General features: G+C 38.1%; 1 protein-coding gene across 2 annotated transcripts; it reads left to right on the forward strand.

Moving 5' to 3' along the window:
* Positions 1-2469: 2469 nt before the first annotated feature.
* On the forward strand, positions 2470-10411 carry LOC135262801 (LIM/homeobox protein Lhx1-like). 2 transcript variants are annotated; one of them, XM_064350064.1, is made up of 5 exons: positions 2470-3473; positions 5464-5687; positions 6688-6929; positions 8387-8552; positions 9750-10411. In XM_064350064.1, the coding sequence occupies exons 1-5, from the start codon at positions 3304-3306 to the stop codon at positions 10127-10129; spliced, it is 1182 nt and encodes a 393-aa protein (XP_064206134.1). In that variant the 5' UTR covers positions 2470-3303; the 3' UTR covers positions 10130-10411. The 2 variants fall into 2 exon arrangements, with proteins under 2 accessions (XP_064206134.1, XP_064206133.1); XM_064350063.1 differs by having other exon boundaries at positions 2472-3473; positions 6655-6929.
* Positions 10412-15755: the final 5344 nt, after the last annotated feature.

The following is a 15755-nucleotide window of genomic DNA, read 5'->3' on the forward strand; positions in this document are numbered from 1 at the left end:
GTTCGGGGGCAAATGAATTTGCTGCACAACAACACTCCGTTTTGGGAAAGCCCTCATGCCCCCCCCCCCCCTCTCTCTCTCTCTCTCTCTCTCTTTCTCTCTCTCTCGCTCGCTCGCTCTCTCTCTCTCTCTCTGTCTCCCTCATGCTTGCTCCTGGTTTGGCGTTGCGACGCTGGTGGAAATATAAACAGATGCTTAGCAAATTAATTAAAAGGCACTAGCACGCACACTGTACAAACAGATACGTAAGAGGCTGGGAATGGGTTGGGGTCTGAGAAGAGAAAGAGATGCAGGGGCGCTAAGATGTTGTGTGCTCATCTCTTATCTGTTGTTCTTCCCGGAACAACACATGTCATCCTGGGTCTTGCAGTCAAAGAAAGCGCTCCCCAGACACTCGAAGGCAGCTGTCACTGTGTTTTGCCTAGCCTTGTAGGCCAGCTAGTGTACTTTGCATGAGAAGTGACCCATATGCACGAGGAAACGTGATATTGATTCCAAATTTCAACTGGGGCGTTTGCACAGTATATGCAGCCAGAATATAAATTGCTATGATGGAACAGTGTGTGTGTGTGTGTGTGTGTGTGTGTGAGAGAGTGTGTGTGTGTGTGTGTGTGTAGAGAGAGAGAGAGAGAGAGTGTGTGTGTGTGCGTGTGTGTGTGCACGAACGTGAATATAATGGTGGAGGACAATATGAACAAATGCTGTAAATAATTGTGGCCCTGGTTATCCATAAGCTCTAGACGAGTGACTTCGAGATGCCTTGTCACCCTGCGGTATGCGTTAAGTTTGACTGCCAGCTCTATGTCTTGAACTTTTCTTGTGTGCCCACATTTGTTGCCTGTGGGGTCCTCTGCATGACCACATATTTATGGGAGCCCTGCTGTTCTGTCATCAGTGCCTCTGGTTATAATAATAACAACATCTGTTACAGTGATGCTATTATTATTATTATTATTATTATTATTGACATTTAAATTTTGCTGAAATTACAAAATATCGAATTTTGAAAAAAAGATCATCATCAGTTCTCGTTTCTAGTTGATTATTATTATGGTTCTGTCGTTAATATAAATATTATTAACAAAGATAATGTTAATGTAATTATTTTATCATTAACAGCATGGTCATTGCCAACATTATGATTATTATAGCAATCAATATTTTATCTGTGCTGTAAATCTGAAATAAAAATCGAAAATGTGCACATCTTAAATACGTCATGTACATCTTAGTCGATTGCAAATCTTTCACAAAAATGTAAGCTATGATTTTATAGGCTAAATAACCCCAGGTAATTTAGATGTTTTACTTATTCCGCATTCTCATATAAAAAAGTACTTAAACACTGATGGATTGTTGATCAAAAAAGACCAAATTATTTTCTAGAGTCATCTAAAAGAAAACAACTTGGAATTTGTTGCTTTCTTGAGAAAATCTCTGGCTGCACAACGTTAATCGAAAACGAGATGACCCCGCAAGATGCACATTGGTGACTTTAACACGAATGCCTTGAGCGGCCCTAGAGCCTACACTCAATGGGAGTCAAAGTTAGCCCTATAGGTGTCAAGGTGATCTAACCACCCGTGGACTTTTAAGCGTCATTGTCTTTCACGTTCTCGCTTCCATAATGGACTAAACGAAGCAACAGTCTTACTGACAAAGTGATTGTGGTACCGTGTATGAAATTAGGATAATATATACAATATGAACTCACTTACGAACATTGATATATCAACACCGGTAGTCTGGGGCAAAGATTAAACACTGACATGAATATCACCTACTTCCGTTTATCGACGTGAAAGGTTTTTTTTTTAAATTACTTTAAAAAAAATAGCCTAACAATTAAACGAGGAAAAGAAACTGTTAAAAAAAAGTTAAAAAATAAAAAATAAAAACCGAAAGTTTGCGAGACGAGTAGGCCCACTTACCTCCAAATTTGATCTCCTGAGAAAATAATTAAGACCTCGAACTGCATCAATAATTCCAAGATTTCCACACACTGGCTGGAGCATATTGAAAAACAAAATCAGTTTTCCTTAATATCAAATTGCCTTTCGCTATTATAAGAAATAGAACTTAGCTTATATTATGCCAATTACAGTAATTACAAGATACTTACGCTTCCTGACCAAATGGTTATAAAGACTGCACAATCTATCCAGAAGGGTTTTATAAATAACCTGCCTGATCAAATGAACCTTGATACCTCGACAATAAAATAATCTCAGTTACCACGAACAAGCCTGTGGACTTAAGCCGTATCCACTCACATGACAATTCCTGCGAATTTATTATATGTAGTTTTATTAATACTTGGACAATTGGTTTGTTCTGTTCCCTATGCATAGTACGGAGTGCGTCAGGTAGAGCTTGGTGGAGATAGTAATGGTTACTTGGATGACAAAATGCTGATTGGTTGTGGGTCCCGGTGACGTCACGAGGCTGTGCATAAGGCTGGCTCGTGTGCTTTCAGGAACATGCAGAATAGTGAAAGCTGGTCGAGGAGCATCAGTCCTGCAAAAACATGACATACGCAATATCTCCACACTAATACCGCATCGCACGCAGAAGAAAACAACACAACTGGAGGGAAACGCACATGCTTCTTCGTTAAACAGCTGGGTTTATTCTTTTTTATGAACAACAAATTGCGGGTGGAGGAACGGTCATGAGGAAGTCCACAACAGTGTTTGTAGGCATGCTTGTCTCGCTGTGTTTTGCCCCTAAACAAATTTATTAGAGGATTAATCGGTCTGGCAGTACTCCACATTGATGACAACAGTTCTAATATAATATGGGGCTTTCAAATTTCTAAGGTTTTTTTTGGTGATTGACGTTTGATTTACATTGGCTTTTTTGTTGGTTGATTTGTTTGTTTGTTTTCTGGCAAAATAATACATTCAATCAGCATTTTTTTTCATCCTCGGGGAAACTAAACGAAAAAAGCCCACGGTTTTGCGACCTGTGCTGCTACCTCACACCTGAAAGAATTCATCTTTTATCCTGGATTTGGACGCTATACGGATCTGTTTGCCGCCGATCTCGTCGAGAGAGAGAGAGAGAGAGAGAGAAGGGGGGAGAGAGGGAGAGAGAGGGTGAAGCACTGTTGATTTCCATTTAATTTTCAACAAAATCCAACACGGGGGATCTGGAAAAAAGGACAATGAATCAGCAGTTCACTTCGTAGATTTTTTTTTTTTTTCACTTGGAGGAAAAAAAGAAGGGAGATCCACGGAAAAAGAAGAGAACTCAGCGGTGCAAGAACACAGCGTTAGAATCGTGGGGGCTGATCCAAAGACGATGGTTCACTGTGCGGCGTGCGAGAGGCCCATACTGGACAGGTTTCTCCTGAACGTTCTGGACAGAGCCTGGCACGTCAAGTGCGTCCAGTGCTGCGACTGCAAATGCAATTTAACGGAGAAGTGTTTCTCTCGCGAAGGGAAACTGTACTGCAAAAATGACTTCTTTAGGTAAGCATGCGAGAATGACTAATTCTTCTATTATGATTATTTTGATTAGCTTATTATTATTATTTTTTGGGGGGAAATTGGTTTTATTTGGCATTGTGGAGCGAATATCACGTATTCACGACTTGAAATATCCGTGCACGTACTCCGAGTACCCCACAAAGAGTAGAGAAAGGCGGTCTAGTTATTTAATGACTTACAGATCGATTTGATAGGTTGGGTTTAAGTGATCTTCGTGCGCAAAATATCCAGATGTACAAATAAAAAACATAAACACTGAAACTATGTGACGCAGCCAGTAATCTTTGTAAGATCTGAATAAGAAAACAAATGTAATTCAAAATATTTATTTATATTTATAATTTACATTGATGATTCAAGAGTTGTGCATCCTAAGTAATTTTGGTGTAAGTTCTGTCGTTATAGAATCAGTCATTTTAAATAGCCCAGGGTTCTTATTATATGTGCAATCGGCTGGTCTATGGCAGTGAAGGTTGTAATAGTTGCATACACCTCATCACACGTGAAACCATAATTCGGATGTAGGCTACATATTATTCATCTATTGTTTAGATTATCAACATTTCCTTATCAATGATTTGCAAATATTTGGCATTTTTGAATAATATATTTTATAGGATTTATATTGAGGGACTATATAACTTCTAAATAATGGACATTAATCTTCATATTATTTGTCCTCACAGTTCTAGATATGTGTGTTCGAGAAGTGTGTTTTTAATTAACATAGGCCACTAAATATCCTATTTTTATTACATTCAATTTATCACATTTTTAAGATTTGCAAGCCGCCACTCTGTAAGGAACAACTGTAACGCCACACTTACGTTACTACTCGACGTGGAAGGATGTGCTTTTGGACTGATACGGGCCTATTAGTAAATAAGTTAGTCTACATTTAGTGCGTATTCGTTTTTTATTGTTATGCTAAGGCGGGATCAGATATTATTACAGGTCTGCGCCCTATGGTATTCAGTGAAAGCTGTAAGGAAATCGCCCTTTGTTTACCATAAATGGCAGCCAGTCGTGCCACAGAGATCAGAGGTTGACTGCCAAGGTTCCAATAGGAAGTGTTACCCGCCCCAGGGGCAAGCAGACCGCGTGTTTGCCGCGGTTCGAGTTATGATGCGATAAGTGGATTTGAATAATAAACTAGCTTAAAGAGGAAACCCGTAGACAAGGAAACCACAGACTTACGGTCAACACACAATTGTATGCAGTTTGAATACACATAATTTATGTGAATTCACCGTTATAATGATGCTTTTTGTTGCACTTGCTGCCATTGTCGCATTTGGTCTTTAAAAAAAAAGTACATTACTAACATTAGTTCAATTAGCCTAGTTGTAAATATACAATTAACCATTTTAAACGTATCACGAACGTGTTTTAAATCACGAGCGATGCTTGTGAATGATAAGCAGGAATTGAACATGTGTACCTGTGAATACGAGGGTAGTCTATTTTAAACACACTCCAGAACACCCATAATATTTAACTAGGCCTTTCTCTGCTTATTATGATCTAGGTTTAAATTATTGCTCATAACCTCCTTGAAAACAAACCTTATTTTTGAAACACGTCAGTGGTGCTGTAATTACACGTTGGGCCATATAACTATAGCTATATTAATTGCAGTTATTTTTCAACTGAATGCATGCGAAAATAACAATATACATATTTAAATAGTATAGCATGGACGTTAAATGCCAATATCTCGCATAGAACGTCCAACAGTTAAATTCAGTGCCGTACAGAATGAAATGGCTATACATCAACACAAATACAACCACATTGAAATTGCTTGAACAAAAGCTGGTGCACAACAGCACCAGAATATTCTATTTTCTTGCATTGCTTTTGTTTTAAAAAGGTACCTTTACTTTCAGTATTAAAGTCTGCTATACACTTTGCCGATTTAGCCATTGCTTGCTTTGTTCCTGATGGTGGCTTTCCCTCTTTTGATTTGTAGGCGATTTGGTACGAAGTGCGCCGGCTGTGCTCAGGGGATCTCGCCGAATGACCTGGTTCGAAGGGCAAGGAGCAAAGTGTTCCATTTGAACTGTTTCACGTGCATGATGTGTAACAAACAGCTTTCCACCGGGGAAGAACTGTACATCATAGATGAAAATAAATTTGTTTGTAAAGAAGATTACCTGGCCAGCAGCACAAGAGGGGACACCAACCTTCTTTCCGGTAAGACATGCATTTGTCTTAAATCTTCGAATTACTATAATTCACTTATGTCACGGATCACAGTGCAGACTATTCATCAGCAGATTAAAAACAACATATTGCATTTAATACAACTGCATGTTTCCTATTGTATGAACCATTTAAGCGTAAAATGGTCAATTAATACTTCCGTGTTATTATTTTGGTGAACACAAAACACCATTAAATACTTAATTACTAAAAACTATTGTGTGATATTTTGATATCGGTACTTCTATATGTATTTAGTCAAATTAATAGCAGGCCTGCTTCAACGCCTATAGGTAAAATGTATTTTATTTGAACACCATTGCAACCGTGGGAAATAGAATAGGAATATGGTGCTAAAACGTTTTTTGCCAACGATTATTTTATTGGAGACTGCATTCTGGGGACCCATACGTACCGAAGAGTTCGCTGACACATTTCTGTTGTGATAAAATCACTGAAATATAAGGAAACCTTACTTGCAAATGAGAACCATTTTTAACATTTCCTGTATTCCGTCATGTTTGTAGGCCCTAGGTTTCATTAAATATTAAGTATAATGCTAAATCGTATTATTATTATTATTATTATTATTAATATTATTATTATTATTATTAACAACAACAACTACAACAACAGTAGCCTAATAGTAATATTATTAACAACAGTAAAAAATAAATAATAATAATAATAATAATAATAATAATAATAACAAATTAGCTGCATATTAAAACAATACATCATTATACTTCGTTTTAAATTAAACCAAAATAACATTAATTCATATAAAAAATGCAAAAACCTAATTTATACCACTTATATTTAGTTTTTTATTATTATTATTATATTTTTTAAAATTTGGCTATTGTTTCCTTCAGTCTTAAAAGTGTAAAGGCTATGCACTTTTTCACTTTGAAGACTAAATTAAATTTAAATTCGACGCGTATTTGTTTTTCAACAGTTACCGCGTGCAGTGATCCAAGTTTGTCTCCAGATTCCCAAGACCCGCAGGACGATTGTAAAGACTCGGAGACCGGACATCTATCGGACAAAGAAACGACTAACAATGAAAACGACGACCAGAACCTTGGAGGAAAACGACGTGGACCGCGGACTACCATAAAGGCCAAGCAACTTGAGACCCTAAAAGCAGCTTTCGCGGCAACCCCGAAACCCACGCGACACATCAGGGAGCAGCTCGCGCAAGAAACTGGGCTCAACATGCGTGTCATTCAGGTTAGGCTGTTTTATGCTTTGAGAACCATCAATGTGTCTGAAAGGCAAATGTATCTTCATATGTAAAATAAACAATTAGCTATTTAAAAAGGATGGAAAACATATTAAAACACTTACAAATACGACAGAAAATATAACCTTCATAAAGTGGTTCATTGGTAGGTACCAACCAATTTTACGACATAAATCCATTAGTCGTGCAAGATAATTTCTACTCTTTTTCCGTTGTGCAAGGTACTGTTGAGTCAGTAAAATGCTATACAGAAAAAAAATTGTGTTAAATCAAATCCGATATTGTACACTGTATCCGTTCTGGACATAGATTCTAGTTGAATTAAGAAAAAAAATATTTAGGCTACTGTACGCAATTTCTGTGTACGTTAAAGCAAATAATGAATGCAAGCTTTTTTCAATTAAAACACACACTGACAGAGAGCGACGGGAACATAAGGAGTGTCCTTCGGCGCAGGCCCCCGCGGGGCGCGGGGCGCGGGGTGCAAACGTCGTGCATCGGCGCACTGACAAACAGACATGTTTTGCTATATGCCCCTTGAAGACTTTTTCGATTTGTATGCATTAACTTTTAACTTATAAGTACATGGTTGTGATCAAAGGTGTCTTATTCTCACATTGTAATATGATTGCTATTATTTCCTTATCCCAGACCCACTCTTGATGGGCAGAAATGACTGATATGATAGAATAATATGCCAACAGGCTTGAGACGCATATGGAGTCTTGGCAATATACGGACCGTCGCGTTTTGAGACCACACTTTCGCCAGTCTAGTAAAATTGAAAAGGATAAGTAATTTTTATATTAAAGGATAACATGAGCGCACTAGCTTAGTTTCTATACGAGGACTTCATACCTTAATAATAATAATAATATTAATCATGATAATAATAATAAGAAAATTTCTGATTTGTACAAAAGCCATCGACTATGTCATGTAAAAATATCACCAACTGATAATTTCGGGTGCGATTGCGCGCTTACTTTTTTTGATATATGTTGAATTTGCCCACATGTCTGGAGAGAAGACCAAGGGTAAATCCACCATAATAGAAATAGCTACCGTTGCTTTATAAGTAGCCGTTAGAAAAACAAACTATAAAAGCACTATTGCATTTGGAAAGGAACGGATGTGCGAAATTTGTCGCGAGATTAATGAACCCCGGTGTTAGATATTTGCGAGAGGACTGGTCCTGCATAATTATGACAGGGATTTAAACTACGAATGTACAGATTATGAAATGATAACACTACACGACCGGTAATAGCCTATATCGGTTACAACCCTCTTATTAAGTATTAATTTGAGATATTAAGTCCGTGCTATTGCCTCGACAACTGGCGAGAATGGAGGACTAAAATTAAAGAGAAAAATCACTTTTTTTTTGCATTGAGTAGGAAAAGGAGTAGGCCTATTTATATCTTGAATTTATGTTTTGCAGGTGTGGTTCCAGAACCGGCGATCCAAAGAAAGACGAATGAAGCAGCTGAGTGCTCTGGGTGCGAGGAGACACGCGTTTTTCCGAAGCCCGAGGAGAATGAGAACGCTCGTGGATCGACTCGAACCCGGGGAACTGATCCCGAATGGACATTTCTCATACTATGGGGGTAGGAGGCTTCTGTGTTTACTTTGGTGTATCTTTTTCACACGTTTGTATGAAATGTTGAATAATTAAAGTGTGTTAGCGAAGGGGTGAGAACATTTGCTGAGCTGCCCCAGGACACCTTTGAAGACCGAAATGAAGATTCTGTCAAAGACCAAAGCGGTTGGAGCTCGGTTTAACCATCACAGAATATATCCATGTAGGACTACTCGGTCCCAGTACACTGTGTTTCATTTATTTCAGTTTGGTAATATGAAGAAAACCGTATTCGACGACGAAAGCCGTAACCCCTTCCTGTGTTAGCAAGGTGTAAATTGCAGTTAATTGAATTAATCACCCCAAAATCATGTAGCGACATCTCTCATCACAACCTGAAAGAACGGAAACAATTGTCTACGCAGTTTTGCAATATACTAATTGCGTCTTTTGTGTAACACATCAAATGTCTTATTTTTCATTGTTACGGACTATTTCGAAGACCTTACCGCTGTTGACGGAAAACAAATTTTAAAATGGTATTTTAGTATGTAATAATTTAGAATAATAGCAAAGTCGAAGCTAGAACATCAGTGCTGTTGAGGTCATTTTTATCGAAAAACATCAAATTAAACACACATATACAATATTTAAAGCCGTAGCCAATATTTAAATAATGGGTACTATCGTACATAGAAATTGTTTTTGATATTCTTCAGAGATTGTCAGCGTTTTCTGTTGGGGGGGACTAACTGGTTTTTTTTTGATGCATTGATGGACGTAACGGGATTTTATTGCCCCGTTACGTCCATTAGTGCAGTTGAACAGAAGTGTATTAGTCACAAAGCAACTCAGGATTGCTTGCTGATTCTGCAAACTGGTTAGAAACAAAACTTGTATTTCAATGTGTGGAAATACAGTATATATAAAATAGTTGACCAAAAATAGGCATTGCTTTACTGAGGACTAGATCATAATTCATCAAGCTGATATATTTATCGGGAGGACAAACTACAGGCAAGATTCTAACCTCACAAATTGATTTCTTAAAAATAGTTTTGCCCGCACGTTTGAAATTATGAGTTAAGCTGTGTGTCCGCTGTCATAACAGGTAGCCTGCTTCTGTATTGGATCTTGGTTGAACAACAGGATATTCAATATATGATGCGTTTTTGAGATTCTCAGTGTATTTAACACAGTCCCTCGTCTCCTTCTTCATCTGCAGATTATCAAAGTGAATACTTCGGTCCGGGAGGAAACTATGACTACTTCCCACAAGGTCCCCCATCATCGCAGGCACAGACCCCAGTGGACCTCGCCTTCGTGCCCTCGTCCGGGCCCGCGGGCACCCCCCTCGGGGGCATGGACCATCCCCTCCCCGGGCACCACCCGTCCAGCGAGGTGCAGCGATTCTCCGACATCCTGTCCCACCACCCGGGCGACTCGCCCAGCCCGGAGCCCGGGGTCCCGGGCCCCCTCCACGGCATCTCCTCGGAGGTGTTCGGCCCCAGCCCGCCCTTTACCTCACTCTCCCTAAACGGCAACGGATACAACAACCACCTGTCCCACCCCCCGTCCGAACTGAACGAAGGCACCGTTTGGTAGCCAGAGAATAATGGGGACAAGCGGTGCGCTGGAGGGGAAAGGAACTTGTGACGGATGGAAAGAAGTGGGACAGAAGCTACGCCATTTTCGTTATTTCTCTTTATTTATTTATTTATTCACCCCTTCCCTGGTGTGATTTTGTTGGGGTGATTAAGAAATATATATACATATATATATATATATATATGAAAAAGCAGCGACAATGGACATGCTGTAAACATTTACCTTTATACGCTATGTTGACTTTTTTTTCTTCTTTTTTTTCCCCAAAACAAAATAATACCAACAGCACCAACCATGTAAGGAACTGGACGTGATTGCTGACTAATCACATGCTTTGTATTGAAATGAGCAGAGCAATGCCCCCTTCAGAAGTATTCAATGCATGATTAGGGAAAGCAGTCACACTGAAATTCTATCTATGAAACATGTGAACATTAGCAACTGTCAAATAAACTGACAAGTTTTATAGACAAAATACTTAGACCATGATTCAATCTAACTGAAATGTGCTTTAAAATCATTATATTCCAGGAACTAGTTTAAATTCCAAGAACTAATTTTGAGAAAGTGTTACCCATTTTCTGTATTTCAGAGCTTTGCTATTTTGTTAGTCTCTCAAATAACAGGATATATAATATACAAATATTCTAGGTCTGTCTTTTTTACCCAGAGTTCACAACACAAGGATTATATTGACGGATAAACTGATTATTGCCTTGGGACAGTTAGTCTGTAATACTGGCTCCAGGAATTTTAAAGGCTTCAAGTTCACATGTTTGTACTCTGTATCAGCGACCTCTTTCACCTCCACGGGCTCTGCCATATTGACGCTTAAAGACCTCTTTGACTCAATGCGCATTTCTGAAGGCTGGGGGAATTGTTTTCTATCTGGACTTTGCTGGGTTTTTTTTTTGTTTGTTTTGGTATTTTCCTCATTTTTTTTTTTCAAGATTTCTGCCAAATTCCAAGAAGTTGGCCTTCAAAAGGCAAACTTTAAAAACACTATATGGATTGTAAACCCTTTATTTATTGGAAAAGAACTTGAAATGTTAAATGAAGTCTACCTTCTAAAAATACACGAACAAGGGTCTGTGAGGAACTTAGAACAGTCAACTGTTTACGTAATATATTTCATTCAGGAGTTTAAATATCAACTCTGTTTTAGAACCTCTTGATCCAGATAAAAAAATGTTTCAAGCAACCAACCAAACTTTTGTATTAATTTTATTTATATTGTATGATGAAAAAAAAGTTTGCTGGGGTCGTGGTTCACTGTGCTAGTTTGTACAAGATGGTGTTTACAAAAAATTGTAAAAATTTAAAAAAACAAAAGTAGTCAGTTGCCAAATAAAAATATAGCACAAATACTGTAAACGTGCTTTGCACCATTAACTGCTGAACATGTTCAAACAAAGTGTAAGTGTGTTCAAAAAAGATAAGAAGTATTCACTTCTTAATTTTTTAGCCTGATGAGGAACATTCATACAAATTGTTAATGTAACATACTTAGACCAACAGGCTTTATTTTTGTGTCTTTAAATGAAAATTCAAACTTATTAAACATTGATGGTCAAATATGCAGCCAGCAGCTGCTATGTTCTTTAAATATCAAACCCCTCATGGTATGTCTTTTATTGTTCTAATAAACCTAAGCTTATGTGACCTCCAGTGCATATTAGACCATTCACTGTATAAGTACAACATGTTGAAAAATTTGTGAGTTTTTAATAAAATTTGAAAAGATAAATAAATTAATAGTAGAGACTTTTATTGTTTAGGCTGCTATGCTGTTCACGCCTTTCCTTCATGCATGATGAGGAGACTGATGCATTCAGTGTTTATGCTTTTTTTAGTTGTGTTGTTGAAATATTAGTCTGGTCTCCACATGATTACATCGATTTCTACACTTATCACTGCATTAACTTTACATCCACTCAGAACTACAGCAATTTAAGTAAGAGTCTTTCATCTCCAAAAAAGCAGCACTGAGACAACAGAGCAAATACAATGTGTGATGGGAATTTGAATCACCACTATGTACTTAAGTTCTTCAATAGTTTTACCCATGTTTTGTTACAGTTAAAAATATGTCACACACACCTCTATTCTATCTAACTTGTGGGTTTGTCTATAATTTCAACAACAAATGTGTTTTTTAATTTTTTTATTTTTCAACAATATGAGGTTGGTTGTCATTTGAAATAAACAGTTTATCTGGTGAAAGGCAAAGTACTTTTCATTTTGATACCACTGGGATATTATGTATACATTAAGCTTAGAGTGGGAAGGTCATGGGGGATTTCTTCCTTTTTTAATCAAGGATTTGGTTTATCACACTACATTTATTGGACTAACAAGGAAGTAGACCATCCTAGACTTCAGGCTGTCCCTGGTGATATAACTGATTAGACAGTAAAATATGCACTCTATTATGGGAAAATGCAGTAGAAATAAGTTCCACCTTCTCTAGATCACAAACGGAAACTACTCACATCCCAGCTAACAATTTTAAGTTCCAAGAATGTTCCTGATTGGTTGGAAGTATTATTAGTATTATGGAAACATTAGCTTGGAATGTTCTAGGGGCATTTTTTTTTTGCCATATGTTTTTTAAATGTTCCCAGAACATCTTTTTCTGTAACGTTTTCTATAAACAATCTTGAAAAGTTTTGACACAGCATTCTTAGAAGATTATTACAAAGCATTCTTCAGTTCATCGGGGGCAATTGGGGATTAGGTGTCTTGGTCAAGCACACTTTGACCCTTTTGCCCAGAGGGGCTAGGAATCGAACCAGGAACATTGCTATCACCAGACAACCACTTTACTTCTGAGCAGATGACAACACATTCAGGATGTTGTGTTAAAGTGTGTATTGGGAATTGTTTGAATTCCTCACTCGTTCAAGGATACGTAGCTAGCATACAAGCCATTTTTTTTCTCACCACATATTCTTTTGTGTTTATAAGGCAGCAATATTGCAAAGGGTCATCAAATGTCAAAATACCTTTTATTGCAGAACGTCTTATTCTACTGAAATCTGTGCAGCCATAATTTGTACTTTATGAGAATTATTTAAGTGAGGCCCAGAAAATTAATGGATCTGAATGAGGAGAAATGATGGTGCAACAGGGGCTGCTAATGGCTAGCTTAAGCTACTGTAGATGCACTTACCTTCAGACTCATTCTGATCCATTATCATCATTTCTAACGATAGCAAACAAGCTACTCAGGACTTACATTTACTCAGCCTGCCGACAACTGGAAATTTTCCCGGAGTTGTTCACCCTCTGACAGCACAGCGACGTAAGGCTAACGCAGACGTTCAGTCGCGCTCTATCTGAGGGAGGTAGCCGCGACGCTGCATGGAGGTAGGAATTCAACCGAACATGAACAAAAGCATTCTAAAACAAACTCACATACTGCACAATAATTTCTTGAGAAAACCATAATTTATAATCCGTCAACAACATCCTGAAAACATTCTAAAAATGTTGTAGTCAGAATGTACCATCTTTGTTAACATGTAACATTACAGGGACATTCTTTGTTTATTTATTTATTTTAAAGACTGTAACGGTGCCCTCTACAACATCCTCAACATGTTCTAATAACGTTGCCATCAAAACATCCCACTGTAACACTAAGGACTTACAGCGAATGGTATGTAACGTTATTGGAATGTTGCCTGTTAGTTGGGATGTTGCATGTTCGCACGTGATCTCAGTCCAAAAGCAAAAATCAAAATAATGAGAAAAGTAAAGATGCAACATGACACTGTATTCAGCCCAGCTTTCATCAATAAAAACTCTTAAAGAAACCATGTCTTCACATAGCCCTGAGACATGAATTTATTGAGCTAAACAAAAAATGTGTTTGTTACATATTCGTGTTTACAAAGATTTTGTTTTGAGATAATATTTATGTCTGAAAGTAAACCATTATAGTCTAATCCCATCATACAATGTGATGCGTGAAGCATCATGCCTCTTTCCTCATGCATGGCCAAACTCGGTTAACCGTCATGTCCCAAGGGTGGATCACTGACAGGGACGGCTGGAATACTCTACTTTAATTCAGACAGTCCCTGTGGATGACACGGGGTCTCTCATTTAGGCTGCATGTGTTGTGCACTTTTTTGTATATTCTTAAACTATTTATTCGAGTTGATCAGACCGATCAGTCTACTTGTGGTGTGGACTACAGCCTAGTGAAAGCAAAACTTGCTAAGTCAATGTCATAAACCTTTGCAGTGAATAGGGTAGTCTAATGCATCAGCTAAATGGGTGCCATCCCAACCACCCATCGCCATGTGATCTCATATCGATAAATTAATCATGACCCAATAATGTTGTTATAGAATTATATTGCTCGGTGGAAGAATGTTATTGTAATTTTTTATAAATAAATGATAACATGTATTAAACATTGGTGGCATTTGTATTGGGCTACAGTATTAATGATATTACCGCCTTTGTATAAAAGCAATAGGCATTTGAGGCCATGCTATATTGCGAATACCCTTTAGCCATGACTATATTCACAACAGTGTTGTACTGGTGTTGCTTAATGTGCTCCATTCTTCTTCCAGGACAACCAGAGGCAGCAAATGAAGAAGTCACCCAAAGATGTTGCCCAATGCCAGTGGACAGTGGGCAGCATGAAGTTCCTTGCACAGGGATGTTGGCATTCTTGGGTGCATTGCCATGTTTTTGGGTCCCCAGAGTGAGGAGGCATTGAAGTGCCTTTGCTCAGGCAGCAAAATATCTGTCTTATTTTTGGGGAAAACTCATAATGGAGCAAGAGCAGGGTAACACAGTGGATTTAGATCACAACCAGGGCTATAAAATCTATTCACGTTGGGATACGTTTGCATTTACGCTCCTTTGTCTCCTGTCACCCTCAGCCCTCTGATTGAATCAGAGCCAGCTGTGAAGTGTCCGCTAACTGCACCACCATGGACACCAGTCAGTCCTGCGAGGTCCCCAAAGTGAGAACAGATCCTCATTTTAGAAGATTTGTATAAAATCAGGAAAATTACTAAACTTAGACCCCCCCTTATTGAGCCCCATCCATAATCATCCCAGCTCCAATCATCTCAGTAAATTTACAGATATGATTTGTAGCATAAAATAATAAAATACTAAATAATAAACTGCCACTTTTACATAGGCTTATATTACTGTATTTGTTCATATTGACAGTTTGGAGTGTTATTTAAAAACGGTGCAGTATTATTTAATCCACACCATTTCAGATGCACATTAGTTCCTGTTCTCTCATACACACTGGATACGATATTGCGACAATTAAATTTTGGGGAGAAAAAAATTGCGTGTATCTTTCCATAGCCTATTAAAGCCTTTAAAATATATGCGAAGAGAACGTAGCCTAAATAAAAAATATAAATAACTCTTTTTTTGCCATATTACCACCATTGTTCAAGTTCTCCTTTGAGCCGTAGCTCGCTTTTCGAAGTGCATTATAGCCTTAGTAAGCGAGCAAGCAAGACCGTGAAAACATGCAATCGCAGAACGCAGCCGATTTCATGTGGACACTGGACAGATTTTGAATCGGGAGCCAACTTCGTCTCGTTCGTGTTCATTGAACGTTTACCAATGTTTG

The sequence above is a fragment of the Anguilla rostrata genome, chromosome 9 (assembly GCF_018555375.3).
Source record: "Anguilla rostrata isolate EN2019 chromosome 9, ASM1855537v3, whole genome shotgun sequence".
Taxonomy (NCBI): domain Eukaryota; kingdom Metazoa; phylum Chordata; class Actinopteri; order Anguilliformes; family Anguillidae; genus Anguilla; species Anguilla rostrata.

Coding starts and splice junctions, on each gene's coding strand:
- LOC135262801 (XM_064350063.1), top strand. CDS start 3,304: ATGGTTCACTGTGCGGCGTGCGAGAGGCCCATACTGGACAGGTTTCTC. Junction 3,474..5,463: donor TGCAAAAATGACTTCTTTAG/GTAAGCATGCGA, acceptor TTTGATTTGTAG/GCGATTTGGTACGAAGTGCG. Junction 6,930..8,386: donor TCAACATGCGTGTCATTCAG/GTTAGGCTGTTT, acceptor TATGTTTTGCAG/GTGTGGTTCCAGAACCGGCG.